We start from the raw sequence: 19,808 nt of genomic DNA on the forward strand, positions 1-19,808 counted from the left end.
CGCACGTGACGGTTGAGAGGCGCGTTCTGCTTAAAGGACTGCAACATCCTTTCTTGGTGGGACTCCACTGCTCTTTCCAGACACCAAGCACGCTCTACTCTGTTGTGGACTGTGCTAATGGAGGCGAGGTAAACAAACGCTGAAACATTCACAGTTGTTATTTCTAAATGGTAAATGTCATGCTGTTGCGAAACCTCTAAAATAAAACTGAAAATCTACACTTCAATATTTGAAATGCTTTATTTCAATTCCATTTTAGTGGTGTATGAAGGCAAAATAAAAACATTTTAAAAAAAAACTCTTTGTCACTGTCCAAATACTTTTGGGTATAATTGTATGTAGTGGGAGGAGAAAAAAAGGTCAGAATATGTAGTTATGACACATTTAATTCTTTCAAAATATACAAGCGCATATTCCAACATTCCCATTCTGTTATCACATTCAGAGCTTTCCAAAGTGTAGAAAGAAATTCTGTACAATGTACGCCATCATCCAAATACAGCAACGAGGAAACATATTTTCTTTCCAAAGTTGGCCTCGGCGGAGGTCTACGCTCTACTGAGCGACCTTTTAGTAACACAGCGGACTCCCGCTGTTGGCGGGGGACAGGGACCGGGTCGGAACGCAAATAGCAAAAAATCCCTGGAGAATTGACGCCTGCTATAATTGCATTGGAAAAAGTCAAAATATTAAAAAATAAAAATAAAAAATGAACCGCCGGTAAGCATTTTCAGGGGTTCCTCTCCAAAACAAGAACAAACAAACAGAAACAAATCTGCGAATAGGTGAATCCGCAGGTGCCGAACTGAGAGTATGCGAGGGTCCACTGCACTGCTAAAACAACAAATCCAATGGCGCTCTAAGACTTTTGCACAGTACCGTCGAACCAAGGGGATCCTTTTGTATCGGTAAACGCTTCACTCCACAAAGCGTTCTGATATTTAATAGACGGTGAAGGTAACGTAGCTTTGGTCATCCTGGCAGGCGAAGTAAGCGATCAGCTGACCATTGCACATCATCAGAAACAAGCCACTGCCTGTGGAACAACATAAATGTGCTGCATTAAAAATACAACGAATCTCATACACTCGCAATGTACAAGCCCGATTCCAATGAAGTCGGGATGTTGTGTTAAACATAAATTAACACACACACACACAGAATACAATGATTTGCAAATCATGTGCGACCTATATTTAATTCAATACACTACAAAGACAATATATTTCATGTTCAAACTGATCAATTTGATTGTTTTTAGCAAATAATCATGAACTTAGAATTTGATGGCTCCAAAAAAGCTGGGACAGGCTCATGCTTACCACTGTGTTACATCACCTTTTCTTTGAACAACATTCAATAAACGTTTGGGAACTGAGGACACGAATTGTTGACGCTTTGTAGGTGGAATTCTTTCCCATTCTCGCTCGATGTACAGCTTCAGCCGTTCAACGGTCCGGGGTCTACGTTGTCGTATTTTACGCTTCATAATGCGCCACACGTTTTCAATGGGAGACAGGTCTGGACTGCAGGCAGGCCAGTCCAGTGCCCGCACTCTTTTACTCCGTAAGCCACGCCGTTGTAACACGTGCAGAATGTGGTTTGGCATTGTCTTGCTGAAATAAGCAGGGGCATCCATGAAAAAGACATTGCTTGGATGGCAGCATATGTTTCTCCAAAACCTGTATGTACCTTTCAGTATTAATGGTGCCTTCACAGATATGTAAGTTACCCATGCCATTGGCACTAACACAGCCCCATACCATCACAGATGCTGGCTTTTGAACTTGGCGTCCATAACCGTCCGGATGGTTCTTTTCCTCTTTGGCCCGCAGGACACGACGTCCACCATTTCCAAAAGCAATTTGAAATGTGGACCTCGTCGGACCACAGAACACTTTTCCACTTTGCGTCGGTCCATCTTAGATGAGCCGGCGGCGTTTCTGGGTGCTGTTGATAAATGGCTTTTGCTTTGCATAGTAGAGTTTCAAGTTGCACTTACGGATGTCGCGCCGAACTGGATTTACTGACATTGGTTTTATGAAGTGTTCCTGAGCCCATGCGGTGATATCCTTTACACATCGATGTCGGTTTCTGATACAATGCCGCCTTTTTGGAACGTGTTGCAGCCATAAAATTCTAAATTCAGGATTATTTGCTAAAAACAATCAAGTTGATCCGTTTGAACATGAAATATCTTGTCTTTGTAGTGTATTCAATTCAATATAGGTCGAACATGATTTGCAAATCATTGTATTCCGTTCGTATTTATGTTTAACACAACGTCCCAACATCATTGGAATTGGGGTCGTACATTAAGTCGTGTACAGGCCAGGTCGTCGGTCTCACCTAAGGCCAACCACCACTGCCAGGCCAGCGGAAACTCCAGCATCACTGCAACATGAAATCTAAATAATATTCGGCAAGGTGTCCAATCGAAAGCGCTTCACACCCAAAGACGACTCGAACTCACCGAGGCTGGTGATGAAGACGTGCAGACAAGTGACCGTGAGCGCGTAGTCCCACACCCTCCTCTTGACCACGGCGGCGAACAGCAAGCCACTGCAGAAGTAAGTCAGCTCCAAGGACAGCAGGTTGACTGGCACACAGCAAACAAAACACACATCAGGAGACCACGTCGCTTGTTGGCGAGCTGCCTTCGGTGTGCCCACCCAAGTATTTCGAGATGGAGTCCTCCGGCTTGGTCTTGAAGTCAAAAGGTATCCGTCCATCAAAGCCATCCAACCTGTGCGAGTAAGGAAGCTCAGTTCGTGCCTTACTCACTGGTTTGAATTCCTTTTATATTTATGGCCAACAGTCATTCAAATATTTACTGCGATTATAACATTTATGGGAGGTTAAGAACAGCACGCAGCTAGTTTCCGGAGCGGCGTGACAATATGGTCACGCGGCATAAGAAAGCACGCCGACTTACCGCCATACGTCATGTTTGGCAATTACGACCACAAAAGTGTTTTTTTTTTCATACAAATATTTAATGTAATTCCGACTTAACTACTGTGTTAGTAATAGACAAGTGAGTCTCAAAAAAAAAAAAAAATCCTCGAATCAAACATAGTTGAATGAAGCTTGTAGCGATGCATGCGTGCCTGTTAAAGCTTTCTTTTTTTTGGGTCTTTTTTTTGTATCCTTGTTCTCACCTGAAGGCACCGAAACAAACACTGCCGATCATGTAGAACAGAGCGTAGAAGATGAGCAGGCACAGCAGCAGGTTGAAGAAAACGGTCTGGCAGGCAGGCGGGCACAAACGTGGAGTTAGGTTACTACGAGTAGGATGATGGACATAAATTCCCATGTTGGACAATTCATGCTCGGAGGAAAGCTGCGGCCTTTTGCTGCGTAATATATATACAAAATATACAGCAGTGTGAGATCAGTTTCCTATTTAAGGGTTTTCACTTAGCAGGTCCAAAAACGATGATTGATTTATTACACTTGTATCTTTGTTCATCTATCAATGTACAGTGACAGGAAGAACAATTGAATGCACTTTAATCTGTAGCCACCTGTTGCCATCCCAACAACAGAATAATAACAGCTTCGTGTTCAACCAAAGTGGCCCAAATTTCAACATTTAGTAAGGAATTATTTTGTTTTTTAAATCAGTGTATATACCATGTGACCTTTTTGTTCGGTGACGTGCCATTAGAGTTTTTCTTCTGTCGAGAAAGGTTGGGAAACACGACACTAGGGCGTGTACCAAAATGCATCACACATTTGTAATGGTTTCGGTCGTGAAGCTTAACAGGGGCACCACAATATCAGCCGCAGCTCTCCGCATGACGCCCTAAAACGTGACGTCGTCCATCAAAACTGAGCGTGATTATGTATCGGATCCTATTCGACGGCATCGGTACCGTGTCAAAGCCAAACTGAGACGCCATTGCTATTTACATTGCAATATACTGCAGCCGCATTCACTGCCGTCGTAAATATCAGCATGCAGTGTTGTGTGCTTGTGCTTTTACCTCCGAGTCGAGCGCTTTGCTTTTGAATGCCATCCGATGGTGTCTTCGGGTCAGCACAATGCCGCAAACGTTCTAATCCGGCCGCGCGTCGTCATCGTCGTCCTCCTCATCCTCTGCGCCCCTCCACGCTCCTCTGCCGCCATCTAGAGGCCGACGCGTGGAGCGACCGAGCGAAATCCGCCCGCTCCTCTTCGCCGTGACTAAATGAACTCACCTCACCCAAGAAAAAAAATACAATCCAATGAAAAAAGCGACACGGGCGTTTGTTCACTAAGAACACTTGTTCCCACCGCGGATAGGGACAACAACGTGTGTACGTGTGTCTTTCGTTGTGTGTTTGTGTGTGTGTGTGTGTGTGTGAAGCATATCAAGTCATCGTTGCAATGCTACAAGCTAAAAGGCGTCTTTGCGATCTGCAGCCATGATGGACGACCGTGCAGGTTGAGCGGGCGCTTGCGCTGCTTGACGCACGTCCAACCGAGCGAGCTAAAACTAACGTTCCTTCCCTCACTTGGAGACAAACTTGGACCTCAATGAGAGCTTGAGCTGCACTCGGGTTACGTTTCGAGCGCGTTGCGTAAGAATCACAAGTATTGTTTTGGTCGACTTTTCCCTTTAAAAACAAACAAACAAACAAACAAACACGTCCCCCACCCCGCTTTTTACACATGCATGCACACAACTGCACGTGTGCTGTGCACGCGTAACACATCAAACCTGAGGAATACCACAAGGTCGGATTCCAATGCATTGTCGTGCAATGATTATAAAATGGAGGTGGCGTGGAATCGTCGTTTTGTTTATCGTTAAGGGCAGACAATGCGAATATAAGCAAGCGCGATGAGCTCGCTCAGGTCGACCGGATGCTCGCGTGTCACGACGCCGGTCAAAGTGACTCCTCGGCGGGCTGTGTCACGAGCGCACGCCGCTCAAAGCGCGCGCGTGTGTGTTTGCGCGTGTGTTGTATTGACCAGCGATCGTAAAGTGAACTTTTTTTTTTTTTTTTTTTTCCCCCGGAGCACAAACTTGTCAGGGCAGCGCATCTTCCGCGCATGCGCAACCCCTTCAGCTCCAAATAAGAGTTAAAAGAGAAACGAGGTGAGTTCCACATTTTTGTTGAAAAACACAATAGGTTGACTAATGGTCATTTATTGTAAGTTAAGGGCGTTTTGTTTGAATAAAATCCCGTGCGGTTTCTCCCCGCGGGCGTCAGTTTGCGTTATTTTGCCCACTCCGGTTTGTGAAACGGTGAGAATAATCGTTTTTCAAGTTTCTATTGAAGAATTTAATCGGGCAACAATGTCGAAGGTGGTGACAGTAAGGCGGCGTTATTATCGGTCTAAATGCTGATGGGCGGAATAGCGCTGAGGTCTTTTTGCGACTGTTATCAACCTGGAAACTTATTTCTGACGGCTTGCCTGCATCCGATGCCGATGCTAATGCTAATGCTAGCTCCCAGTTAGCTTGCCTGTCGGCGGCGCTAAGCTAAACTAAGCTATGCTAGCCGAGCTGGGGCTGACATTCCGTGACAACAAAGTGAAGAAAATCAGCGGAGCGACGGGAAACAGGCCGTCGGGAAATTGCCGGGCGAGCGTCGGCCCTTGTTCGAGGCGCCGGCCCGTCTCGTGTGTGTTGTTTGGTGGCGTAACTTGAGTAATTGACATAGTTTCAAAGGTGTTGGTTGGCCTCTTCCCCCCGCCCCCCAATTGCGCCGCCATTTTGTACCTAGACCAATGCTAATCACGGGGCGCTCTTGCCCTCCACTTTTATTTATGGCAGGAATAAAAAAAGAAAAAAACAAATTCAAAAAAACGCGAGCAGCCGTGTACAAAGTCAAAGTTACGCCACACGCAATCGTGAGTTACTTTTCTCCGGGTCGAGGCCCTCGAACAGCACAAAAACATCTTATTCCCAGCTTTGACCCTGCGTCAGTACGAAAACGTTATATCGCAGTGGAAATTGGATTAAAACGCCGACAAGTGGAGGCAGTCGGCGAGGAAAGCGGCGTTCTTGTGGAAAGTGTTCAACAAACCCAGCCGACGGCTGTTTACGTGAAAGCAAAGAGCCGTCTTTAAGAGATACTGTTAAAACGAGCAAAAGATGAACTTATGTGCTTAACTTGAAGTCTGGAGCAGTTTTCTCGTGATTGCCACTAAACGGGGTGTTGCTTCGCCCTAATGGGCCGCTCTGTCAACACAATTGCCCGCGAGTTGGCCTGCAAAAAGAGTGTTTTTGTGTGGAATCCAAGTGCATGGTGGATCCTGCGAGCCGACACACAGTCGCCATCAAGCGGTGATGTTGCAAATCGCTGTTTACAAGTGCACCTCGCCTTTATTTACATCGGGAGCCACATTCTCAACTCGGTGGCTTACAAAAACGCACTACTAAAAGTCATAGATATATAGGCTCATATATATATATATATTCACACTCTTATTTATATTATTTTTGCTGTATTTATGATGCTAATGTCATTTTTAAGGAATTCCAAGGATCCGGAATGGCTGACACTCCACCCAGCGACGGCCCCTCGCAAGCCGCCGACTTTGACATGATGGGCGCTCTGGACTGGAAGGACGGCATTGCCACATTGCCGGGAAGTGACATCAGGGTACAACAAATGAGTTTCACTCGTTTACATGGTGGCCTTGTGGTGTGCCTCCACTTTAGGCAAAGCGCCCCTCTGTGTGGGGCAAAAAAAAACAGCAACTCAAAGTTCACTCCCCCACCCCTTTCCATGAAAGGATTAGCCCAATCAGTCTCAAGACGTGTGAAATATCACGACAATAAGAAAATAAATAAAATAAAATAAAACAAGATTTAAAAACAAAAAGCAAAAAAAAAAATATTTGCAGTTGTGAATGTGTGTAAAGGTGAAAATGCAGGAAGGCTCAGCCTTCACCAGGAATGTTCACCTTTCGTTTTGGTGACAATCCACATATTGGTAAAGTCATAGAAAAATGACAAAGAAACAAATTCAAAGAATCCTTATGTTTTGTAACAGGCACGGGACAAAAATGCATGTCTCTCAAATTCTTGAAAAAATTTTTTTTTTTCTATGTATAGGCAGGATCTGGGCACAGAAAAAAAAACAAAAAATGAGAGGCCTCTCACTGGTGAGCTATTTTAAAAACAGGCCCGCAGACTACCGTATTTTCATGACCATAAGGCGCACCGTATTATAAGGCGCGGTCTCAGTTACGGGGTTTATTTCTGTATTTAACACACACATAAGGCGCACCGCATTATTGGGCACAGGCATGCTAAAACATACGCTAGCTTAACACATACGCTAGCATGCATGCTAGCTCATGTTTTTAAAAAGGCAGTAGGAGCAAAACTGAGTTCGGTCGTACTTTATTGAAGTATTTAACAATGTACTCACGTTATTTTTTTGGATCAATCCTCATCCGCAAATCCATCAAAGTCCGCATCTTCTGTATCCGAAATGAACAGCTGGGCAAGTTCTCCATCAAACGCGCCGGGTTCCGTCTCCTTGCCGGGGGGGGGGGGCTGTTCAGCAATGATGCCGGCTTTCGCGAAAGCTCGGACAACAATCAACGCAGATACCTTAGCCCAGGCATCCACAATCCATTCACATATGGTGGCGTAACTCGCCCGCCGCTTCATCTTCTTGACTTGGCGAAGCTCGTTTTCCTTCTTCCTCCACTTGCGCACGATGGATTCGTTGATCTTGAATTCTCTCGCGGCTGCTCCATTCCCACGTTCCGCCGCGTAACTGATAGCTTGCAGTTTAAACGGTGCTTCGTAAGCGCGTCTCTTCGCAGGTGCCGTTTTCGGGGCTCCTTAGCCGAACCGATGATGTTTTGCACAATGCACATACCGGCGCTGTATACCTACTGGGGGCGTGCCTTTCGCGTCCTCTTTCACGCGCACCCTTCCCCTTTTAACGTCCGCATGCTGTCCGTCAGTCACGTCCGCCTTTCCTCTATATAAGCAGCGTGTCGGCAGGAAATGCTCCCAGTCAGTCAAGCGGGGCGCCCATCAAAGTCACACAACATTTACAGATTTTGGAACTCGGGAATTTGGTTTCATCTGAACCTTCACTTTATCTGCATCTTCTCATTCTCCGTGATGAATCATATTTTTGTCTTCCCTGTTCTTCAGTTCCGCATGACAGAATTTGGCACACTTGAGATTGTGACGGACGCAGACGTTAAAGGTCAGCAGCAGCAGCAGCAGCAGCAGCATCCGACGCCTAAAAAGGACGCCTCGGACCCGGTGTCGTCTCACAGTCCCACCCCTCCGCCGGAGGGCCAATCGCAGACTAAAACGGCACCCGAACCGGCCGGTGATATTCAGCCGGCATCGTCTCAAAGAAAAGGTACCGTGGTTTATCTTTTAGGCCCACTGGTCGTTTGTTTATATGTGCCCCGCGATTGGGTGGCAACCAGTCCAGATTGTCCAAAGTCCGCTCGGATAGGCTTCAGCTCACCCTCCACCCCATTGAGGACATTGGTATCGAAAATGTCACCAAAGCTGTTCTCTGTTCAAGGTCGCATTCTTTCCTGCAGCCCCTGGCCCTGTTGTTCTGTCTTTGGAGGAGACCCCCACTCTGAAAAGTCCCAAAGTGGAAGTCGGTCCGAGTGTGGAAGTCGGTCCAAACGGGGAGCTCGCTCGGTGCAGAACCTGTAGTGGTCCCGTTGCTCGGGATGCCCTCCTACAGGGAAAGTTCTGCAGCGCCAACTGTGCCCAGCCCACCAGCGGCAGGTACAAATCACATGTTTGGCTATGCTTTTTTTCCCCCGCCGTGAATTGCATTTGTTTCTTACGAGAGCTCCTTTTTTTCTGTCCAGATCGTCTCCCGGAGAGGCCCGGGAGTGCCCGGCTCCCGAAAGCGAGACCTTGGGTAAACGTGTGCGTAAAAAGAGGAAAATCTATATGGACTCTGGCGACGAGGAGGAAGACAACCAAGAGGAACCAGAAGTAGGGGGGAGCGTCCGCATGCCAGTGTCACACCAGCATGCGTAACAGCGACGTCATCACAAATGTTCTCTTTTCAATTTGGCCAGGAGAAAGCCAAGAGTACCAAAGGCAGGAGAGGAGCCAAGATGGCCAAACTCGGTACGTTTGTATGCTGGCACTACAAGGGGAGGGAGTGTCAATCAATTCTGAGGAAGCCCGGAAATGTCACGCTACCAGCATTCTCCGTGTACTACCTAGTAAAACGCGCTATATTCAGCTTGTAATTAACACCAATTGGGTTTTTCGTAGGACGTCAAATGTTGCTTAATACAAACCTTGTCTGGATTGCATCAAGATCCAGTCGATGTTTTTATAACGGGGCTTGAGCCCGCAACATGGGCCCGAAAGGATTTCCTCCTTCAGTTCAGTGAGAAAAATGGTGACGCGTTAAGTACTTGATTCAGCCGCTGTATGTCTTTGTGCCGCCCCCAGCCACGGCCTCGCTGAGTAAGAAGCGGGCGTGGAGCTGGTCCGCCTACCTGGAGGAGGAGCGGGCGATCGCCGCCCCAGTCAAACTCTTCAAAGAGGTAGCGACCCTTCGCGCCGTCGAGACGCGAGACGTCTTTGTGTTCTCTGGCCGCCGACCGATCGTTTGCCTTCTTTCGCAGCACCAGTCGTTTCCTCAAAGCCGGAACAGCTTCAAGGTGGGGATGAAGCTGGAGGGGCTCGACCCGTGTCACCCGTCCCTCTTTTGTGTGCTCACCGCGGCAGAGGTGAGGCCCGCCGTCATCGAGCCGAGGCATCGATGATGATGATGATCGTGACTCGGCGTACAATCTGGGCCTGTTGAACGCGAAGCTCTTGTATTGCAAGCTGTCGTATGTACGGCAACTGGAGGTCGTCGAAGCTTTTTCCAGCTGGCGCAGCGGTGTCAAACATACAGCCCGTGGGCCAAAACCCACCCGCGAGGAGGTGCAATCTGGCCCGCAGGAGGAATTTGAACGTGAACAAAAACACAAGACATTGTGGTGGTGGGCACTCAGGATAATTTGAGGAATCGTTATGCCCATGTAGGAAATGGAATGGTAATAAGTCCGAGTTTTTTTTTTTCTTGGTAAGTTTGTTTAATTTTAAAGTGCAATACTTTATTTTTCAGTTCCAAATACTTGTGCCTAAAAGCTTTGTCCCTTTAAATGACAGTTATTAAGCACACGTGTAGCTGACAAACCGAAGCAAAATTTGCTTTGTAAAATTCTTAAAAAAAAAAAAAACAAAAGTACTTACATCTCAAGATTTTCTTAACGTACTTATGAAAAGCTTATTTATTATGAAGTATGGTATGATTTTAGGGGTTTGGCCCCTTTGACAAATGCGGCTGCGATGACTGACACACCTGATCGAGTGGGAAGAGCATTTCATTGTTCTGCCTGTCGTTATACGTCGCTCATATAGATAGATGAAGAAAGACATTATTTGTCGTGGATAAATAGGGAGCGAAACATATCTGAAGGCCAATATGAGATCAATTTAAAACTCAGTCAACTTTATAAATTGAAGTTTTCAGTGAACTTTATAAGAGATTCTGCTCAGCCTGGGAACTCCCTGCACTTTTTGATTTTGTTTGACCTTGAAGATGAGTGAATTATGAATTCGATAAGTTTGGAAAACTTAATTTGCTGTAGCAAACTTTAAGGGCGGTATTTATTTGTTGAAGTTTTCATTGAACTTTAACGGACACGCTGCCGAGGCTGCGAGTTCCCTGCGCTTTTTGTTCAACTTTGAAAACAAAAATTAATCTATTGTCGAAGATGTATATTAAAAAAACTTTAGCATGTTGCAAATCGGAAAAGCTGTTTTAACAAACACGTGCTTAAAGCATTTGAACAAAGGGCGACGCCCATATTTTCCATTTTCCTCCAAATGGACACGGGCTCCAAATATCGGTTATCGGCTTTCTCGGTATCGAAAAAAAACCCCACATATCAGTCGATATCCATAAATCGAGAGTCATTTTGGACCAATGAAAGGAAATGGGCTCATTTCCTGCGGCAGACCTGACGATCTCTCGCGCGACGCAGCACGGAAAGCAAATCGCTGATTGCGCTGCCGGACTGTATCCGCAGATCCAAGGCTACCGAGTGAGGCTTCACTTCGACGGCTACCCGGAGTGCTACGACTTCTGGGCCAATGCCGACTCGTGGGATTTGAAACCGGCAGGCTGGTGTGAGAAAAATGGACACAAATTATTGCTGCCCAAAGGTAGAAACGCGCGCACACACACACACACAGTGACCAGCTTTACACTTGCGACTCAGTGCTTTTGTATTTCACATCAATTTGGTGACATTTGTGCGGGAGGTTGTAAGGATGGAGAGTTCAACTGGAGCATGTACGTGAAGAACTGCAGAGGCCAGCTGGCGCCCAAGCACCTCTTCAAGAGCCTCAACACCGTGAGTGTCACGCGCCGTCGTCGGCTTCCGGAGCCGTCCTTTCGCCTTTCACCTCCTTTCACCCCCGCCCCGCTTCCGCGTGTCCCCTTCCAGTCCGTGACGCCGTCCGGTTTTCGAGCGGGCATGAAGCTGGAGGCGGTGGACAGGAAGAACCCGTCGCTGATCTGCGTGGCCACCATCGCCGCTGTGGTGGACAACAGACTTCTCGTTCACTTTGACAACTGGGACGACACGTACGATTACTGGTGAGCCTGGCCGCGGCGGTCCCGCTCAGGCGCGAATGCAGAGCGCGTCCATCTACAAGTGTGTCCGCCGCTTCGACATTTACGTCGGCAGTCTAGAATTGCTGGAAGGAGGAAATATCGTAACTTCCGCATTCAGAATATTTTGAGTTTCTGCAGAAGCACAACAAATTCCAAGCAGAAATGTGACATCATTTGAAAAATGAATACCCGAGTAACCGCGTCCCAGGCAAATGACGTGAAATGTTTCAAGTGGAAAAATACAACTCTTGTTTATCAAAATTCCAACAACCTGTTCAAATGGATTGAATTAAGGTTTGCCCGAGGTCTGTTGGGATGGGCTCCAGAAATGCAAACGATCCCTCGAGATCGGAAAGTGGACGGCTCATCGTCGAATCTGTGATGTATTTCTCGATTCCATGTTAAATGCACAGTCGAGATGCAATCTGGGTGAAACTTGGTTTGCCATTTCAACTTCTGACCCGCTGCGCACGTAGCGTTTCAGCGACAGACGTTCGATGATCTTCTTCTCGTGTGGACTACTTTTGGGGGACTATTTGTTTATCAGATTTATCACTGTGGATTTTCAACAAATACTGTCGAGGCTACATCCACAATGAAAACTCGCGTGTGCTTGTGCAGTAGATGAAGACACAACGATGAATTGTGTTGCTGAATCTAACATAAATACTAAATGCTTCATCAACTCTTAATCACTAGAAACTTTTTCTCTTGAGGTATTTTCACATTTCTGTCCAAAAAAAAATGATCATGGAGTTTATAGGGTAGTTGCTTGTAATGTTTAGACAGTAGCAGAATAGTTTTTGTGTACATTCAGATAAGACAGTTCTGGTGGTGCTACAATGGTATTCATAAAATGTTTTAACATATATATATATATATATATATATATATATATTTTTTTTTTTTTTAATATAAATGTCACATTCAATGAGTCAATTTGTGCTACGAAGGTGTGACGCTAGCAGTCCGTACATCCACCCGGTCGGCTACTGCGAAGAGGCCGAGCTCACGCTGACCACTCCAGCTGGTAAGACACAGACCAAGACACACGTGGGTCAGTATCAACTACTTTGCTCTTGGAACTAATATGTAGATAATATTAATCGTTGCCTGCTGACTTGCTATTAACATGTTGATTGTACCGATAAAGTTTTGAATTCAAGTTCATTTCTGTTTTTTAAATGGGTATCATTTTGTTGGAATTAAAAACAAAACAAAAAATGTGGCAAGAGACTAGTATATAGAGTGAATATATTTCATTGCTATCAATATTTTCATTGTTTTATTGATCTGTTCTTGTTGGGCAGTTTTAAAGAAACACAATATGTTGCACCATTCTAAAGGATCCAGGTAGAGTGACATTAAAATGGTCTTTTCCTACTGAAAGATACCCATTTACGAAATTATCACGATTATTATCCAACAAACAATCCAAATACAAGAATGCATCAAAAAGTGTCTTGACAATATGTTCATTATGTGTTTGTAGTTTGCGGTGGTGTCGAACTGCACTGCAACACAATGAGAGGCGTTTCTAATATTTCGCCACAAAATATTCGAACGCGCTCTCGGTAGGATGCAGCTAAAAGGCAAAACTTTTGATGCAGCTCTTTGGATAGCCGCATTGTTGGCTTGCACCTGGTGTCGTGGTTATTGTGATTAGTTTCCTTTGACCCATTGCAAGTTAGGAATGTTAGCAATGCATGCTGTAATCACTGCCTGTACGCTTAGTTAGTAGTGAACAACTCGTCATTTAGCGGCAATGTTTTCATTTGCTCTCACCAGAATATAAGCAACCAAAAAGTTTCTCCTGGGAGAAATATCTGGAAGAGACGAGCACACAGGCCGCGCCCGCCCGGGCTTTCAAACCGGTAAGTTCACGTACACCCATAAATGTCTCCTTTGGGTGTGCAATCCAACATTTGATCAATTAATTTGTGAATATTGCTGAGGATTTGTTTCTTGACATGCACTGCTTCCACTAACATGGCGACCAACACGGAGGAGCTAGCTTACAAAGCGCAGCCAGTGTGGCCAACTGAACATTTTTGACCCCACTAACGACTATTTTGCAAAATAGAAGTCACGAGCGACTTGAATTCCCAAACAAATTTGATTAACACATTCACTGCCATTGACGGCTGTAGAAGTCAAATATCCACGTTAACCGGGAAGGCTGGCAGTGAATGAGTTAATTGCTTTACCTGTCCAGCCCGTAACACAAGATTAAGATATTAAGGATCATGTTTGACATTTTTTTCTCCAAGCGGGAGCACTTATTTTCTTATTGTCTGTAAGAAAACCAGTTTATTTCTGTTATTTCTGTGGAAATAAAAATGGCGGGAGAGAAATAACCCAAAGGTAGCGAAAAAGCAAAATTTGTTTTTAAAAAATGTTCGTCATTTGCTTTCCCTATAAGCAAATTGGGGGGAAAAAAATTATCATCAAAAATGTGATTTTTGTAATAATAACAACAATAATAATTTAAAAAACAAAACAAAATGTGAATTCTTATTTTGAGGCCGTATGCCGGCGGTTTGGAATGTGCGTAACGGTGTCTTTTCTGGCAGAGACCTCTGCACGGCTTCCAGGTGGGGATGAAGGTGGAAGCCGTGGACAAGAGGAACCACGTGCTCATCCGCGTCGCCACCGTGACCGACACGGACGACCACCGGCTGAAGGTACGAAACGGCCGCCGGCTCCGGCCGCGCCGAGGCTCGTCTCCTCGCTCACCGCCGTCGGCCGTCTTTTCTAGATCCATTTCGACGGCTGGAATCCAGACTACGACTTCTGGGTAGAGACCGACTGCCCCGACCTGCACCCCGTAGGCTGGTGTCTCAAAACCGGACACTCTCTGCACCACCCCAACAGTGAGACGCTCGTCTTACTCCTCGTGACGCAATGCGAAAGTCTTTTTTTTTTTTTTTTTTTTTTTGTCTTGCACAAAATCAAAACCCACACGGTCAGACTGGAGCTGAAATTCAAACCCCGAGGCTCAGAAGTGTGAGGCGAACGTGCTAACCACTAGGCGACCGTGTCGCCCGGGAACAGTCCGACGGCTTTTTGTATTTCCTGAAGATGACCCTTCCAAGTGAATGTGTGTGCGTGTGTGTGCGCGTGTGCTCTCAGGCGTCAATGATGCGAGCCCTCCAGGACAGGGATGTCCCACCCCAGGATGCAACGGGGTCGGCCACATCAGAGGACCTCGTTACGGCACACACTACACGTCAGTCCGCTTGGTTTTTTCTCACTTTTGAAAGTTTTGAAATCACGCTTTTACGGTGGCCGAAAAAGGTCAACAGTTGCAAACGCCACAACATAACGACATTAAGGGAGAACACAAGCGAGTGCCGGGACCCCCTCCCACTGTCGAATCCGCCCGGGGGCTCGCATTGCCGACGGGTTTCCGTTGAAAAGCTTGTCCTCGTGAAGTGACACTTGACCCGTTGACCCAAAAGCTCCTTCAAACCTTCGATATCTATGCTTGTCATGATTTTCCGAGACGGAGATTCCCCATCTTTCGATTGAATGTTGAATGTTGAAGGCAAGCATTTCAGTAACAGATTATCTGAAAGGGACAACAAATGACCCGAGCTGCAAATACAAAGACGTTATATATGGAATGATAAGACAACATTTGACAAAAATGGGAATGATGCAGATTGATGAAATGTCACCCACCGGTTTTAATTCATAGGAGTGAAGAACTTCAACTGTTTTTTTTATTTTTTTTTATTTCTGTAGACGTTTTCTGAATCAGAATCAGAATCATCTTTATTTGCCAAGTATGTCCAAAACACACAAGGAACTTGTCTCCGGTAGTCGGAGCCGCTCTAGTACAACAGACAGTCAATTGACAGAACGCTTTGGAGACATAAAGACATTGGCAAAAAACAATTGTGCAAAAAGATGCAGAGTCCTCGAGCACTTAGAATCACTAATATTGCAATAGTCCGGTGCAATGACCGTTGTGCAAAGGGCGCCGAGACTTCAAGGAGCGTATGCTCACCTCTTGACCTTCGAGGCGGGAAGTTACAGAACGAGGCTGGAAAAGCACGTGAAGGAAAGCTATTTTGGAAAGTAAGCACGTTCGGATTGTCGTAATATGAAATGTCGATACTCCAATGTTGTTCATTGAAACGTACGCAACATCCCGGCTCAGTCGCTCGGTCCGGCGCCCAGTCGCGTACCCAGGCAACGCTGCCGAATACGGTGGGAGGGAGCCCCCCCCCCGCTCACTTCTGTCGTACTTTGAATGTTGTGGCGTTGGCGATCGTTGAGGCCGCCGCGCGTTTATCCGTCTGAGCGCTCCAACCGAGTGCGCTACGTGCAGTCAGGTGAGCTGTCCCTACTCGGAGATGAACCTGAACAAAGACAGCCTGCTCCCAGACCGTCTGACCGGCGAGCGACCCCACACGTCAGGCGGCGTCCAGCCCCGCGGGCGGCGCCCCGACTCCAACGCCACTGCGCAGACCGCCGCGCCGGACCGGCCCGAGGCGGCCGACGACTCCCGCGCCAGGTCCGCCCCGACGTGGCTCCTCTCTGCGTTCGGCGCCGCGGCCCGCGCCTGACGGTCGCTTGTCTCTGTTGCTAGGAAACCGGCGGAGGCGGAGGCCGACCTCTCGGCCCGCGGCGGCCAGCCGGAACCGCCGGGGGGGGCCGGCGAGCAGAACCCGAATGGAACGAGACTCAAACGGTGAAAACGACCACGACGACAAAAAAACACCAGATGGAATGAAAATAATCGTAAGCTGTAACGTGGTTCCTTCAGGGCCGCTCCTGTTCCCAAATATCTGAAAATGCACTGCGTGAAAGAAGAGTCTGCCGACGGGAAAGGTGTGTACGCTTTCTGCATGGATGCTGTGGAACCGCCAAAGTGGGCATTTTCAAACAATGCAAAGTCATGCAAACGGACAAATTGTTGCCATCATAAAACCTTTATCAACTCAAAGGCCAACGTTTACCAACATGACGATTTAAAAAAACAAACCAAAAAAAAAAAAAAAACAGCTTTGGTGATATTGTGTGTGGTGTTCTCCGATAATCTCAACACAGTTTAGCGCACACACGTTAAGATTCTGCTCCACCCACCGCCGATCTCGGAATCTCGCTTCATCACACGTGATCGCGCAAAAAGAGAAGAAACACGATGTCACCGCGGTGTTTCCGAAAGGTTGCCGCAAGCGGGGCCTTTGGAAAATCTCCAAAAGATTTACTTTGGAAAAGACTTTTCTCCCAAAAAAAAGCCATTTGTTTTCCTTGCCGGTCGTTTCCGTGTTTGTCAGTCTCGGGCGCCTCTCGATTGGCCCCGTTCCGTTCCACGTCGCGATTCACGGCATCACGACTGAGCCGTCGGCTTTCGCCGCACACGAATATCGAACGCGTTCAAGATTTAAGTTTCTCGGTCCCGACCCGTTGCAGAGCCAATAATCGGGGCAAATCTGCTTTGAGCAAACTTCAGACCTCACGATCATCTTGGCAATAATCTAAGACAAAAGATAGTTTGACGTCCTTGGAAGTGGCAGACAACTGTTAATGTTGGTTGCGTTGTACACTGTAATCACCGTTACTATTAAGACGCAATAACAATAAGACGCTTGAGTCGTTAATGGTGAAAGCGTAATGCGAAGGTCGTTTGCAATCAAAAATGAGACTTCCTGGTTCACGTTTGAATTGTCACACAGAAAGAGACAAAAAAAACCAAAAGTATGCTGATGTTTTGTTGAAGTGTTTTTTGGAAAATGTCAAGTCAAATTGTAGGACCGTCGCTCAGGTGTGCATTGGACTTGTGAAAGGACGTGTCACTAACGCTAATATCGTCTGTGGTCCTGCGCTCAGCCTCCCCGGACTCGCTTTCCCTGCAGCAAGCCCTCCACGAGTCGGTGTTCTCCCCCGGCATCTCCGCCGCTCCCCCCCACCGGGTGGCGCTGTGCTGGGACAAGCACTGTCAACTGCTGCCCGAGGTGCTGGGCCTGAGCGCCAAGCGGGTGGCGGGATGGAGCACCGACGAGGTCACGCATTGCACACACTCGCATTGTCCTCAACTGTACGACGTTTCTAAGAGTACACTTTTTTTTTTTTTAGTTTGATTCGAATTGCAATATTGAATTGTTTAATATATACAGGTACATGTCACTAAATAAGAATATATTTACTGCAATTTCGTGAGATGATTCATCAAAATAAATTGTGCAACAGAAGCCTGCCGAGGACGACAGATGTGCTTCATCGTTCTCCAACTTGTGAGTGAAACTCCTCGAGGCCGTTTGCATTTGCCAGCTCGTCCAATTTTCCGTCGTCTGCAGTCTTCTGTTGCACGATTTATTTAGGAATGTCATCTCAATAAATTACAGAGACTATATTCAAATGTATTGCGATGTACCAATACGAACGCTGAAACCTGTTGTTGTTTGTCTGAATGTCATTACCTTTGTGATGTATTCATGTGCATACAAAATCACAATCTCCCTTTTTGCTGGTTTGAAAAGGGCTAATATCGGCCAATTAATTTGGTCGGGCACCCAGTCCGGCGACTGCAGTCCCTTGCACGGGGGAAAGGAGAACCGCAGTCACCGATGCATAGTTGAAGACAAACGCAATGAGCGCACTCATGCAGCAGCTGCTGTTGGCCACAGTTCACGCCCACGATATTAGCCCTTTTCAAATCGGCAGACATCGGACGATTTAACATCAATAAATAAGTCAAACATCTTCTTTTTAAAGAATCTGCAAAAATCGGCCGATGAGAAAGAAAGTTAGTCTTCAAAAGAGGAATAATCAAAATAGTTGTCGATCAGTCGATGAATTGTTGCACCCGTTGTTGACTTTGTGCTCCCACGCTGTTGAAACACAACAGGCAGGAAACGGCGGCCTTTACAAGCTGTGTACAAGGGGCTGCTGTTATTATGGGATGTGACATCCAAGCATAGAAAATGGGCGGGTCAGCTTCTCCCCCCCCCCCCCAATTCCGTGTTGTTGCCATTCTACAAGTTGAAATTGTGTTCGACTGCGTGAAAGGAGCTTACAATTTGTTTGTTTGTTCTTTTAGGTGGCCACTTTTGTCAAGGGACTGCCAGGATGTAAAGAACACGCGGCCACATTTAAAACAGAGGTACGATTCTCAAACAGCTCCTATACGTGATTGAATTTTGGATTTTTCCTGTTCAAATCCGTGCGCTTTTGTTTTGTCTAGCAAATAGACGGCGAAGCCTTCCTGCTGCTCACCCAATCGGACATCGTCAAGATCCTGTCCATCAAGTTAGGCCCCGCCCTGAAGATCTACAACTCCATCCTCATGTTTAAAAGTGCCGACGAAGAATAAGCGAAGACCAGCGACGGAAAAGTCGTCAGCTTGAATAAGTTGCTCTCGTCTTCTCGATGGACTTCTTTTTACTTGTATTATGTTTACTGAAACGTTAAATAACTGCAGACACCTTCAAAAATGTTCCTTAAATAGTTTGTGGGTTGGTCATCCCCCCCCCCAAAAAAAAGAACTTTTACAGCTTTCAAAGCTGATTCATCAAGCTTTGTCGCTTGTTTTTTTTTTTTTATTATTATTATTTTTTTTTTATAGAGCGCAACCGAGAGCTGAGAACAGTATTAGTTATGTGATCAAATTGAAACTTGTTTTTGTGTGTGTGAGGGTTGGGGAACATTTGTCCCCATCGGGCGCCACGTCGCTTTTTATAAAGTCCTCAGAGGGCTGTTTGAAATTTCTGAACTGATCCAACAAATGTTTATTATTACTGTATGTATATATGGAACATTTAAGGTTGTATTTGTTGGAAGTGCACAGCGGGTCGGATGAAACTGACTTGGTTTCCCCCACCCCAGCTTGAACTCGTAATTTGAGGAAAGTCCTGGTTTATCATTTTCATTGTTTTGATGGCACGTGAATGTTTTAAAAAAAAAAGTGTCTTTGCAAATATACCCAGCTCCACAAGGATTCACTCCAGCTTGGTTATGCAAAGATTGCAGGCAAAGATACAAAATGTCATTTTGAGGCCGCCAACATTTTGAAATGTGTACATCAGCCAGTGTTTATACGCAAACAGCTTTTTATTTATGTATTCTAATTTAAAGGTTGATGCTACGCTGTCCAGGAGTGCGTGCGTGGGGAATAAATGAGACTTCAGACACTAAATGTCCATTCCTGCTATCCTCGGTGTCATTTCATT

General features: G+C 46.2%; 2 protein-coding genes across 4 annotated transcripts; one reads left to right on the top strand and one right to left on the bottom strand.

The window, feature by feature from the left end:
• Window positions 1–347: 347 nt before the first annotated feature.
• On the bottom strand, window positions 348–5,643 carry LOC133401835 (putative transmembrane protein 244). The gene is made up of 6 exons (XM_061675287.1): window positions 3,990–5,643; window positions 3,162–3,247; window positions 2,673–2,746; window positions 2,474–2,599; window positions 2,350–2,394; window positions 348–1,036 (listed from the first exon to the last, which is right to left on the bottom strand). The coding sequence occupies exons 1-6, from the start codon at window positions 4,020–4,022 to the stop codon at window positions 942–944; spliced, it is 459 nt and encodes a 152-aa protein (XP_061531271.1). The 5' UTR covers window positions 4,023–5,643; the 3' UTR covers window positions 348–941.
• l3mbtl1b (L3MBTL histone methyl-lysine binding protein 1b) lies at window positions 5,011–19,780 on the top strand. 3 transcript variants are annotated; one of them, XM_061675284.1, is made up of 22 exons: window positions 5,011–5,087; window positions 6,472–6,600; window positions 8,118–8,334; window positions 8,525–8,720; window positions 8,807–8,936; window positions 9,023–9,074; window positions 9,408–9,502; window positions 9,584–9,688; window positions 11,039–11,174; window positions 11,274–11,365; window positions 11,459–11,610; window positions 12,582–12,685; window positions 13,417–13,502; window positions 14,202–14,312; window positions 14,387–14,501; window positions 14,761–14,857; window positions 15,965–16,150; window positions 16,226–16,327; window positions 16,403–16,467; window positions 17,470–17,642; window positions 18,680–18,742; window positions 18,824–19,780. In XM_061675284.1, the coding sequence occupies exons 2-22, from the start codon at window positions 6,490–6,492 to the stop codon at window positions 18,950–18,952; spliced, it is 2,517 nt and encodes an 838-aa protein (XP_061531268.1). In that variant the 5' UTR covers window positions 5,011–5,087; window positions 6,472–6,489; the 3' UTR covers window positions 18,953–19,780. The 3 variants fall into 3 exon arrangements, with proteins under 3 accessions (XP_061531268.1, XP_061531266.1, XP_061531267.1); XM_061675282.1 differs by lacking the exon at window positions 5,011–5,087 and adding an exon at window positions 5,745–5,845; XM_061675283.1 differs by lacking the exon at window positions 5,011–5,087 and adding an exon at window positions 5,745–5,845 and having other exon boundaries at window positions 12,582–12,658.
• Window positions 19,781–19,808: the final 28 nt, after the last annotated feature.

The sequence above is a fragment of the Phycodurus eques genome, chromosome 4 (genome assembly GCF_024500275.1).
Source record: "Phycodurus eques isolate BA_2022a chromosome 4, UOR_Pequ_1.1, whole genome shotgun sequence".
Lineage (NCBI taxonomy): Eukaryota > Metazoa > Chordata > Actinopteri > Syngnathiformes > Syngnathidae > Phycodurus > Phycodurus eques.